We start from the raw sequence: 13234 nt of genomic DNA, 5'->3' as shown, positions 1-13234 counted from the left end.
AAATCATAAGGAGAGTGTGTTTCCTTTTCCTTTTGCGTATCTGATGCTCTTAGGCCATTAGGAGAAACCTGTGTAGGCCAAATGAACTTGGTGAAGTAGGCCATAGTTCATAATCCATTTTGTCTTTTCCCCTCACTTCTACTTCTGGTCAATGGAGAGCTTCCCTGGGTGGAGAGAAGCTTATTTTAGCCCATGTCATACTTCTAGTTGACTGGTCCTCCAAGCATCCCAGCATTCATATTCTCATTATCTGGGGAGAAGAGACATAAAGAATCCATCAGCACTTGTAATGGCTAATTTTTTTGCCCTATTAACTCAAACACAGTTTCCCTGAAGAACAGTTCTAATTTGTTCAAAATTCTATACTCCCTGTATAGCTAGTGGATGGAGTGGATGGATTGGACGCATGCCCACTTATCAGCGCAGATGGGAAGGGAGGGAAGCACCCTCTTCTGGGCTAATGGTTGTATTTGCTTTATTAAGATCCAGCCTAACCTTTTGAAGGCTTGTTACCAGAAAGAACAGTCTAGCATCAATTACGCTGAAACAAAAATCATTATATTTAGTAGTCATTGTCTAATTTCTAAGTGGACTTTATTAAATAAATCCAGATAAAAGCTTAGTTCATTCAACTACATGGTGCATTTGCTGATAAATCATCCAGGCAGACTCATGATGATGTAGTTCTTCTTGGAAAGAAATTCTCAGTACAGTAAAGTCCATGTGAAGTTTTTTTTTTTGTCGTCAATGTGGCCAACTGGTAATAGAAATACTTAGGGTTTTTTTTTTTTGGTGGGGGGCAAAATAATTTCTTTGTGCTTTATGATGTCAAATTCTGTGGTCTCAGCCAAATACTTGGCCATATGCTTAAACAGGTTCAAACATTTTGTTGTTGTTCATTGAGAAACATGTTGACCCTTTTCCCTGATACCAGCATAGCTTGCTTCTGTGTCATTTTGCTTGAACAAGAATGGAAGGTTAGCTACTAAATTGTTCATCACAAAATGTTGAAAAGCCCTTTATATATTCTATCTGAAGTGTATGGATTTCTCTTCAATCAGTGATACATGATGTCATCCCAGTAGATATTCAGCAGAAAGAAAATTCAGCTATTATATTTTACCATTCAGAATACTTAGGTTCGGTTGTTAGGTGGTACTTGAGAGCGTCTAAATGGCATCCATTTACTGGTCTCTTTCAGTCACTGCATTTGGTTATATGACCAGAAAGTCGGTACCTAGACTGTATTATCTTGTGCTTTATAGTGGGTCAATACCGAGAATGTACATTTGAAGAACATTTTGGTATCTTCTACAAAAGAACACAGGAAAATCATAGTTTATTAGTTTATTTGATGTTCCTTATATAAAGAATCATATGATAAATTCCTTCTTGAAACTAGTGTCAGAGACATATTAGTCTCTTTGGATGACTCAGTATGTTTTCTTTCTTTGAGAGATAGGAACTATACAACACAAATGGTTTTCTTTTTTTTATTGTGAATGCCAGGAAACTAAGAACTTATTTTAGCAAGTCCTAATATCTTTTTTTTTTTGCGTTACGCGGGCCTCTCACTGTTGTGGCCTCTCCCGTTGCGGAGCACAGGCTCCGGACGCGCAGGCTCAGCGGCCATGGCTCACGGGCCCAGCCGCTCCGCGGCATGTGGGATCCTCCCGGACCGGGGCACGAACCCGTGTCCCCTGAATCGGCTGGCGGACTCTCAACCACTGCGCCACCAGGGAAGCCCAGTCCTAATATCTTTAGGTATCCTAGTACTTTAAATTCTCAACTGGTTTTTTATCCATCTTTTAAATGTGTGTAGTACAGTTTTATACCTACTGCAATAGTTTGGGGGAAGAAAAATAGGAGAGGTCACTTCCTCAAAGAGGCTTTTCTCTGAAGACTCCGTTGAAATCAGCTCCCCTCCTCCAGCCCCCTGGACTGGTTTTTCTTATCAAAGCACTCTTCCTTTATTGCACTTACAATAATTTGTAATTATCAATTTTATTTGTTTCCTTATTTATGTTTGTTTCCTTCTCTAGACTCTAAGCTCCAAGAAGATAGAGATCATATCTCTTTTTCAGTCTGTTAGACCTAGTTGACCCTAGCACATAATACATGCTCAATAAAAACTGATTGCTGTCAAATTCTGATAAATTGCAATCATCCTAGTATTATCAATCACTAAAGTTTCATAGCATAAAACTTCCAACATATAGAAATATTGTTGGGTATTAAATTAGTACACAATAATTTTTTTTTTTTTTTTTTTTTTTGTGGTACACGGGCCTCTCACTGCTGTGGCCTCTCCTGTTGAGGAGCACAGGCTCTGGATGCACAGGCTCAGCGGCCATGGCTCACGGGCCCAGCCGCTCCGCGGCATGTGGGATCTTCCCGGACTGGGGCACGAACCCATGTCCCCTGCATCGGCAGGCAGACTCTCAACCACTGCGCCACCAGGGAAGCCCTGTACACAGTAATTTGAATAACAATGTATTTGGCCCTGTTAAAAGGTTTGCAGTTTTAGGTTTCTGTGAACCACCCCAGGATTTTTACAATAAGCAGTAGTTCACCTAAGATCAAAATGAGATATCAGAGAGCTGAAGGAATCATTAGAATTCATAACTTAGTAAACGAATAATTAATTAGTGCACACAATTCAGGTAATATTATCTATAGCATAATACCTATATTAACAGTTATACAGAAAGAGGGGATAGCGTGGCTGCATATTCCAAGTGTAGTTTTAGGATTTCTAGTTACAGGGATAGATGCCTATATTTCCTTTGGCAAATTCTGTTTTTTTCTTTTTGCGGGGGAGGAGTACAGGGAAGGAGGCTACATGGGATTCCAGTTGCACATCAAGGAGATAACGAAGATGAAATGGGAATAAGAATTTAGCCCAGAAGTCTTCATATCTTCCTGATGATGGGAAAGTCCTTTGCCATCTTCCTTTTCTACTTCTTTCTTCTTCTCTTCCCTCCTTCGCTCCTTCCCTTCCTTTAGTTGTCATATCTCCTTCGTCTCCTCCAATCCGGGACAGTTTCCCAGTCCTTCCTGGTCTTTCATGACCTTGACACTTCTGAATAGTAATTTTCAGATATTTTGTGGAGGGTCTCTCAATTTGGGTTTGTCTGATTGATTCTCATGAAAAGACTAATATTATGGATTTGGGGGAAGAATAACACAGAGGTGATGGGCCCTTCTTGTCACATCGTATTGGGGCACATGATATCAACAGAACTTCTTTTTTTTATTGGACTATAGTTGATTTACAATATTGTGTTAGTTTCAGGTGTATGGCAAAGTGATTCAGTTATATATATATTGTATATATATTTATATATATATGTATGTATATATTCTTTTTCAAATCCTTTTCCATTATAGGTTATTATAAGATGTTGAATATAGTTCCCTGTGCTGTACAGTAGGAACTTGTTGTTTATCTATTTTATATATAGTAGTGTGTATCTGTTAATCCCATATTCCTAATTTATCTCTCCCTCCCCTTTCCCCTTTGGTAACCATAAGTTTGTTTCTGAAATCTGTGAGTCTGTTTGTGTTTTGTAAATAGGTTCATATATATCATTAAAAAAAAATTAGATTCCACATATGAGTGATATCATATGATATTTGTCTTTCTCTGTCTGACTTACTTCACTTAGTATGATAATCTCTAGGTCCACCCATGTTGCTGCAAATGGCATTATTTCATTCTTTTTTATGGGTGAGTAATATTCCATTATACATATGTACCACATATTCTTTATCCATTCATCTGTTGATGGACACTTAGGTTCTTTCCGTGTCTTGGCTATTGTAAATAGCCCATAGCTGCTGTGAACATTGGGGTGCATGTATCTTTTCAAATTAGAGCTTTTGTCTTTTTAAACAGGACTTATATATTTTTTTTTCTTTTTTTTTTTTTTACGGTACGCGGGCCTCTCACTGTTGTGGCCTCTCCCGTTGCGGAGCACAGGCTCTGGAAGCGCAGGCTCAGCGGCCATGGCTCACGGGCCCAGCCGCTCCACGGCATGTGGGATCCTCCCGGACTGGGGCACGAACCCGTGTCCCCTGCATCGGCAGGTGGACTCTCAACCACTGCACCACCAGGGAAGCCCAGGACTTATATTTGATGTTAACCTTGATTACTTGGTTCAGGGAATGTCTGCCAGATTTTTCTGCTATAAAGTCTTTTTTTTTCTTTCTTTCTATACTCTGTTGGTTAGAAGTGTGTGACTTTTTGTCTCTAGCTTTATTGAGGTATAATTGACAAATAAAAATTATATTTACATTTACAATGTGATGTTTTGACATATGTATGCATTGTGAAATGATTACCACAATCAAGCTTATCAACGTACCCATCACCTCACATAGTTATCTTAGTTACCTTTTGTGTGTGTGTGTGTGTGTGAGAACCTTTAAGATCTACTCTCTTAGCAAATTTCAAGTACACAATATAGTATTATTAACAATAATCACCAGGCTGTACATTAGATTTCCAGAATTTATTCATCTGCATAGCTCAAACTTCATATCCTTTGTCCAACATCTCATTTCCCACACCCCCAGGCCCTGGCAACTACCATTACACTCTCTGCTTCTATGACTTCGACGTTTTTAGATTTCACATGTAAGTGAGATCATGCAGCATTTGTCTTTCTGTGTCTGGCTTATTTCACTTAGTGTAATGTCCTCGATGTTCACCCATGTCGTAGTATATGACAGGAGTTTTTTTTTTTTTTACTTTTCTTTTAGTTAAGCTTTTATTTTTTTAGAGCAGTTTAAGATTCACAGCAAAATTGAAAAGAAGATGTAGAGATTTCCCATATACCCTCTGCCCCACACATGCACAGCCTCCCCCATTATGGACATCCCCCACCAGAGTGGTCCATTTCTACAACTGATGAACCTACATTGACACACCATAATCACCCAAAGTCCACAATTTTACCCTAGGCTTCACTCTTGGTGTTGTATGTTCTATGGGTTTGGACAAAGGTATAATGACATGCATCCATCATTGTGGTATCATACAGAGTATTTCCACTGCCCTAAAAATCTCCTGTGCCCCCTTCCCAACCCCCTGGTGAATACCAATCTTTTTGTTGTCTCCACAATTTTGTCTTTTCTAGAATGTCATATATTGGGATTATACACTATATGGCTTTTTCTATGGGCTTCTTTCACTTAGTAATATGCATTTAAGGTTCCTCCATGTCTTTTCATACTTGATAGCTCATTTCTTTTTAGGGCTGAAAAATATGCCAGTGTCTGGATGTACCACAGTGTATTTATCCATTCACCTACTGAAGGGCATCTTGGTTGTTTCCAAGACTTGGCAATTATGAATAAAGCCGCTATAAACATCCGTGTGCATGTTTTTGTATAGACATAAGCTTTCGGCTCCTTTGGGTAAATACCAAGGAGCATTAATTGCTGGATCATATGATGACAGTGTATTTAGTTTTGTAATGAACTGCCAATCTGTTTCCCAAAATGTCTGTACCACTTTGCATTCCCACCAGCAACGAATGAGAGTTTCTGTTGCTCAACATCCTCACCAGCATTTGGTGTTGTCAGAGTTCTGGATTTTGGCCATTCTAATAGATGTGATTTCCATCTTTTTTAAGGCTGAATTATATATATACAATATATATATTATGTATTATATATATAAATTTTTATTACATTTCTTTATGCTGAATGATATTTATATCTATCTCTCTATCTATGTTTATATGTATCACATTTTCTTTTTCCATTCATCTGTCATGAATACTTAGGTTGATTCCATATCTTGGCTATTGTGTGTAATGCTGCAGTGAACATGGGAGTGCAGACATCTCTTTGAGACACTGATTTCATTTCCTTTGTATCTATAACCAGAAGTAGAATTGCTGGATCACATGATAGTCCTATTTTTAATTTTTGAGGGCTCTCCATACTCTTCCATATGGCTATACCATTAGAAATGTGTGACTTTTTTTAAACTCAAGAGTTTAAGGGTATTTTATTTAGTCTCCAAACTTATGGGATTTATGGAAGCTATTCTTTTGTTAAAATTTCCAATTTTATTGTAAAATGATAGAGTACATAGTTTGTAGGCTATTGATTTTTTGAATTTATTGAAGTTTCTTTGTGAATTAATTCATGACCTATTTCTGTAACTGTTTCACATGTGCTTGAAAAGAATCTGTTTTTCTCCATGGCATAATTTCCACATCTATGAAACAAGAAGAACCAAAAATATCCAACTCCAAACCAAAGACCAAAATGAAAGAAAATACAACACTTGTTCTTTTTGACTCTTTCTTTGGCAAACTCACAATGGGTATATCTTGACACAAGAAAGCACGTAGGGGACAGAGAAAAAGGAAAATATCTGTCCTTCCTGAAAATAGATTTGTTACCACTGAGTAACAGGTGCTTAATCCTCTGCGGGGGCATAATTCCAGCCTATAGACAGGGACTAGATGGAGTGAAGGAGCAACCACCTGTGTTAGTGATTCTGCTCTGTCTTTGATTCCTTCAGGACCTGCTGGCCTTGGATATTTATAAAAGTGAAGCTGAGCCTTTGACGTGCTACTCAGACTATCATTATATGCTAGGGTGGGGTGGTGGTCCTCCAACAGGCTGATTGATAGCAGCTGGCTAGCCAATTAGAGAGCCAGCCTAGTCACTTAGGAGGCAGCATGGATGCTTAGCTCAATTTTCCGAAAGGGGAATTTGATGGTCAAGGGCTTCACCTTATGGTTTTAGGTGAGATCCTTAATAGCCAACCTCTCAGGTTCTTCACCATAAGAACTCCATGTGCCTCAGCTCCTGCACTGACTCTTCTCATGCCATCTCTCACTCTCTTCTGTGAGCTCTCATGGAACCCACTGTTGGCTTACCACCTCCCCCTGGAGGTCATCAGCAATGTCTCCTTCTCTTTCCTAGGAGATCTCAAGCCTTTCCAAATACAATGAGTCATTAAGAAGCTTTTTTTTTTTTTTTTTTTTTGCGGTACGCAGGCCTCTCACTGTTGTGGCCTCTCCCATTGAGAAGCAGGACGCACAGGCTCAGCGGCCATGGCTCACGGGCCCAGCTGCTCAGCGGCATGTGGGATCTTCCTGGGCCGGGACACGAACCCGTGTCCCCTGCATCGGCAGGCGGACTCTCAACCACTGCGCCACCAGGGAAGCCCAAGAAGCATTTTTAAAACAGGTAGTTTTATATGGGTGTTTTTGGTGTTATTTGTTTCAACTTTGCTATTTGTTTGAAAGTTATCAAAGTTTACAGTTGGAAAAAATCCTTTTTTTTTCCTTCCCCCAAAGTCAGTAACCTCAGCTATTGACACTATCGCAAGAGGTTTGTACTTTATCTGGATGAAGACAGAATATTGCTAACACCTGTCCACCAATAGAAGGAGAATCTTGCCCAGGAAAGGACAGCAGTTCCAGAGTGAAAGAAGACGGTGAGAGTGAAGAGAGTACCTGGAACTCAAGAGTATCAAGAGTAGGAGGTGGCACCAGAATGATTTATTAATATTTTGGCTGTCATTAGAATAGTAGACACTTCACCATACAGGGGTGTGTCGTGTTCTGTGTACTGGAAAGAGCATGAAATCAGAGGGACCTGGTTATAATTCAGGTTTTGCTATATATTAGCTTTGAGATTTTGGCTAAGACACTTGACCACTTTGATTCCACGGCCCTCACATGTGGAATGTGTAAAATGCTAATGATAATAATAATACTTGCCACCCAATGTAAAAATATTGTCACTGGCATAGTAAAATGGTATATTGGTATAGTAACCCTTTAAACTTGTTACAATAGTTAGAATGTTTTGAGGATGGAGGTTTAGAAGTGCTTTCCATTGATTTGCTTACAAAGATATTTTCATCTTCCACTAGAAGTGTTGGTTGTGAAAAACCTCTATAGAAATAATTATTTTTGAGGTTTTCTTCTGTTACTGTCAACCACTTTTAGCAGGTGTACAACTTTCTGTGTATGTCACCCAATTGACTTAAAAGTGACTTAATGAATGTATTTACCGATTGCCTCATTTCATAAAGGAATCTGAGTAAGGACCCTCAATTTGACATTCTTTTCTCTCTATATATTTGGAGCAGGCATTTGTCTTGCCTTCCAACTCCAAACTACATGCCCCAGACACCCTTACTGCTAATGTCCCTAATTCCTCATGACAAATCCCTATCTGTGCAGAATAGCTGGTTGATTGCTGTAACTGAATCCTGACTGATTTGTACACTTTTTTTGGGCAGGACCCCTGTGATATAAAGGAATGAACTTGCATTTTAGTGGGGGGGAAACAGATGATAAACAAATAATTAAGTAAAAGTTTTAGTAAGTGATATGTCCTTCAGATAAAAATAAAGCTGGAAAAGGGGATGGGGAGCGCAGGAGGTGAATGTTGCGAGTTTAAATAGCGTGGTGGTGGGCACTGCAGTTTTAAATACAAATGGTCATGGAAGGCTTCCCTGATAAGGTGACTTTTGAGACCCGACTATTATGTCAGTTGGGTGCAAGTCCCTAGTGGAGTTCATGTGTTAAAATGCAATTATCCAATTACTCCTTTCCTTAGATAACTCCCTAAATGATGCTACTATTTTCCATCTCCAGGTGGTTATATTCTCTACCCACAGCAAACATGGCGGAAAAGGCTTCATCCTGATATCTGGGCCACCAATAAAGATGGCCACAGCACTTCCTGTGTTTGCCCTTAACAAAGATGGCGACAATACTTCCTGTTCAGGGCTTTTGCCTTCAACAAAAATGGTGCTTACGGTACAGGTTCCCTGACACTTTGGAGTCCGGTTGCAGGTTTTTTTTTTTTTTTTCCTTAAGATACGTGTTTGCAGACGTAAGTAACAGGATACCAGAACCCCCGTATGCATCTTTTCTCGAAGGCCCCGCGCCGCGGCGTCTGCGGCCTGGGCCCTGCGTGGCTTCCCCGCCCGCTAACTTGCTCGCGGCGTTCCCGAGCCGCTCGGGCTGGGGTGGCGGTGGAGGAGCTCGGGGCCCTGCTCTCCCCTCGGTCTTCTCTGCAGGTCATTCCCAGCACCCCCTTTATAGCGGGTCAGGTGGCCCCTAAAATCTTTCATAGTTCTTTCCGTTCCTAATGCCACAGGGCTTCAGCTGGCGAGGCGGGAAATAAAAAGTTCCACATGGGCGGGGACAGCCCGGAGGGCACATCTTCCCGCTCACCTGCCGCCTCTCCGGGTCGCCCGCTGTGGCTCTACTTTCTGTGGGTGTCATAAAGCCCCCTTTGCCGCCCCCGTCTCCCCTCCCCGCCACTTACGTACCCTCTTAGCCGTCCCTCTGCTCACTGGTGCAGTGGTCTTGGAAACAAGCCTTCCGTGGCGTGTGGACATTTTAAAAAAATCTTTTAAAGGGGGGGAAAAAAGCACATTAAATGTCCCGTGCATGTGTGGCCATAACAGTGTTGTGATGGAGATTCAAAATTCTTCCAGAGGAGGGCTGGAGTCTGTGACTATATATAAGATTTACTGTAGACTGGGCATGAACGCCTAATGTTCTCCTTGAAGGCAATGGTGTATAGGCCTTTTCTCTTAGGGAAAAATATCCTTAAACTTATTGGGACCTGCCGGTTTATTGCCCCACTTCCATTGATGATCAGCTTCTGCAGATGCCCGCGGTCTTAAGGGCACTTGTGTGCATATTGGCGGTTTCTGCGGTGGTGCGGTATCTCTGATGAACGCAATGTTAAAGGAAAAGCACTGTTTCTTCTCAGGTATGTTAGAATGAAATGCTCCTCTGTAATCCTCAGGTAAAAGTTGCTTTTTTTCCCCAGAAGATGTTAGGGGTAGGAGTTTATTAATTTATTTATTTTTGCTGTGTTGGGTCTTCGTTTCTGTGCGAGGGCTTTCTCTAGTTGTGGCAAGCAGGGGGCCACTCTTCATCGCGGTGCGCGGGCCTCTCACTATCGCGGCCTCTCCTGTTGCGGAGCACAGGCTCCAGACGCGCAGGCTCAGTAGTTGTGGCCCACGGGCCTAGTTGCTCCTCGGCATGTGGGATCCTCCCAGACCAGGGCTCGAACCCGTGTCCCCTGCATTGGCAGACAGACTCTCAACCACTGCGCCACCAGGGAAGCCCCAAAAGTTCCTTTTTTTTTTTCGGTACGCAGGCCTCTCACTGCCGTGGCCCCTCCCGTTGCTGAGCACAGGCTCCAGACGCGCAGGCTCAGCGGCCATGGCTCACGGGCCCAGCCGCTCAACGGCATGTGGGATCTTCCCGGACCGGGGCACGAACCCGTGTCCCCTGCATCAGCAGGCGGACTCTCAACCACTGCGCCACCAGGGAAGCCCCCTCAAAAGTTGCTTTTTAAGCAGGGTCTCTAATCCACTTTTTCCCAAATATCTTGATGGAACAAGGAATGGAGCTAGGACTCCATTGTGTGGAAAGTAAAAGCAGAGAAGATGATTCATTTTCAGTGCTGTTCATCATGTTCTGAAGCATTCGAAATTAATTTCAGCTTGGCGTAACAGCCGTGTATTAAACACCATGGCCTGACGTTCTGCTAGGGTTCAAAGATGTCCGTGACCTTAAGGAGCTTGCACTGTAAGACACCATCTTTAGGGGCTCGTCAGGCTTCCTGTGATCTGAGCTACCATTTTGTCTCTTCCCAGGGGGAGATGGAGGCTAGAGACAAGCAAGTGCTTCGCTCCCTTCGCCTCGAGCTGGGTGCAGAGGTACTGGTGGAGGGACTGGTCCTCCAGTATCTTTACCAGGAAGGGGTCTTGACGGAAAGCCATGTTCAAGAAATTAAAGCTCAAGCCACAGGCCTCCGGAAAACAATGCTGCTGCTGGATATCCTACCTACCAGGGGTCCTAAAGCATTCGATGCCTTCCTAGATTCCCTGCAGGAATTCCCCTGGGTAAGGGAGAAACTGGAGAAGGCCAGAGAAGAAGCCATGGTTGAGCTGCCTGCAGGTAGGCCTCAAAAAGATCACTCCAGACCACCTCCAAGATTGTTGGAACTGTGCCCTTTGGATTTGAAGTTGGGGTTTTAGGCTGGGTGGGGGTTGGCGGGTCCTGAAAGTGGGAAAGGAGTTTGGTTTGCAGGCATGTGGCGCTGGAGGGACTGGATGAGGAGGTGGAGTTAGGAAGGGCAGGGAAGGAGGGGGGAATGGAACATGATTGAGAGGGTGAGGAGGGAGCTCAGAGGATACATTTAGAAATGCTTCCAGGGAAAGTTGGCAAGTCCCTTGGGAGGCATGTTCTCATCTGAGAGCCAGGTCATATCTCAGCCCTTGGCATTGGGAGCCATTTGGAAAGTGCAGATGGGAAAGCAGGCTTTAGGCTTCCTGATAACTGATTCGTGGGGTGCCAGAGCGGCCGGCCGGAAAAGGTCAGACTCATGAAGAAGGAGACAGCCTCTAGGAAGGCATGCCTTGCACCTGTTCCCTGGGCTGTCCTGCATGGCCAAAGGGGATTATTTGGAAGGCTGGCTTAGTTTGTTTTTAAAGACTATTGATTTAAAGTCATCCTTTTTAGTTTGGCTTTGTTCAGACACCTGGAGTATTTAATTTTATAAGGACAGTAGTTTTTTTTTTTGGGGGGGGTGTCTCATTTTGATTTTAAGGAATGTTGGAAACTGTGGAAAAGAGAAACAGTCCTAGTGCTATCAGCCTGGCTTGTAGCAAGAAGATGTGAGATGAAACACTTGTTCCCTCTCAACACCTCCCATGACGTCTACTTTTTACAGAGATTGAGGAGCAGATAACTGAACTGGCAAAAAAAAAAGAAAGAAGAAAGGAAAAAAGAAAGTTGACTTGTAAATTTTTAACAGAGTTAGGAAATCGACATTCTCAGTTTTTTATAGCAGTGATAGTTAGAACTACCCCAACTCAGGGGTCCCCAGAATTTGTTGTTGCTGTTTTTCAAATACCAATATAACTAGTAAAAAAACAAATGCCGGTAATAAAGAAACTACTTTTATTATTTTTACCCCATGGACCTCATATTTTGAATGATTTTCCAGACCACATGTATTAAGTAATCATGACTAATTCTTCTAATATTTTTATTAATGACATATGTCCGAATATTTGATCAACATGAGATAACTGGTTGACTTAGGAAGGCCTGGTAAAATCCCAGTGGAAAAAGCAAAAATATTTTCATTTTCTTGCATGGCCAAATTACAGGTAAATGTATGTTTCAGGCTTTTTGAAATACTGAAAAAAACTGGCCTTTGAGGACCACAGGAATTTTCAGGTTGGATTATTCTTACAAAATAAAATACTCCAGGTGTGTGAACAAAGCCAAACTGAAGTAGGTAAAATGTTTCTACCACTTGATTGAAAGCAGAATATATAACATAGAAGTGGGGAGATGTTAAAAGAAATATTAGGGTGTCCAATATCTTTTCATGGTATTTGACTTAGAGCTTCCTCTTGGCAGCACATAGTTGGAAACAGCAAAACAGGCAAACTGAAAGCCTGTTACTACTGAAATACTTAATTTAATTTTATAATCATTGTAGGTGTTGTAAATAGTACGATTGTATGTTGTTCAAAGAGGTGTGACCCCATTTTCATTTCTTCTGATTCATTCAAAGAACAAGAAAAATTAAAATTATTTTTACCAAATGGTGAAAGTTACAACGATGTTGAAGAAAAAAAATATACATATATATTTTTAAGTGAGCAGTATGAAACATCGCAGAGCGGGAAAAAATTGAGTGTATCTGTGTTGAAGTTTGGAAAAATAACGTTAATACGTTAATTCTGTGGAAGTGGTCAAATGGAACGATAGGTTGGCTACTGCACAAATGAAGTCCTCTTAATTGTTTTACTTCTTGTTGAGTAACACTGCTACTGAAAAAAATATCCTGAAGAGAGAGTTTGATTTACATAGCGTTCTGTATACTTTCCACAGTGGCAGTTATACAAACTCACTTTTTAAATAGTTTTTGTTAATTGTTGAATATTTTAAGTAAGATTACAAAATATAAGTAAGGTGTGAAGAACAGTGATACAGTGAACGCCTGTCTCCCCATCACTCAGTTAAAAAAATATTACATGGCCTTTGAGGACCCCTGGGTGCTCCTCTCAATCCTAGCTCATCCCCAACCTCCACTCACCGATAAACCCTGAATTTGGAGTTTATCATTTCCTTCTTCACTTTGTAATTTTCCATCTCATAAAACTCACTTTTAAAATCCACATATGTTATGGAAAATTCACTACACCATA

The 13234-nt window shown here is 41.4% G+C and overlaps 1 protein-coding gene across 4 annotated transcripts in view; it reads left to right on the top strand.

Moving 5' to 3' along the window:
* Window positions 1-13234, top strand: part of CRADD (CARD and death domain containing adaptor protein) — a 273486-nt gene that overhangs the window by 71764 nt on the left and 188488 nt on the right. For 2 of the 4 annotated variants that reach the window (XR_014017146.1, XM_081250185.1), the window contains exons 1-4: window positions 7064-7215; window positions 7326-7465; window positions 8637-8877; window positions 10664-10967. Coding sequence is in view for 3 of the 4 variants with exons in the window: in XM_081250185.1 (XP_081106311.1) it covers window positions 8746-8877; window positions 10664-10967 (436 nt within the window). In the remaining variant the exon portion in view is untranslated. Of the gene's footprint in view, window positions 1-7063; window positions 7216-7325; window positions 7514-8636; window positions 8878-10663; window positions 10968-13234 lie in introns of those variants that run through there. The other 2 variants (XM_081250186.1, XM_081250188.1) reach the window with 2 other exon arrangements.

The sequence above is a fragment of the Mesoplodon bidens genome (assembly GCF_964165515.1).
Source record: "Mesoplodon bidens genome assembly, chromosome: 11".
NCBI classification, from domain to species: Eukaryota; Metazoa; Chordata; class Mammalia; order Artiodactyla; family Ziphiidae; genus Mesoplodon; species Mesoplodon bidens.
The sequence above is the reverse complement of the archived record's forward strand: the minus strand, read 5'-3'. Positions and strand labels throughout refer to the sequence as shown.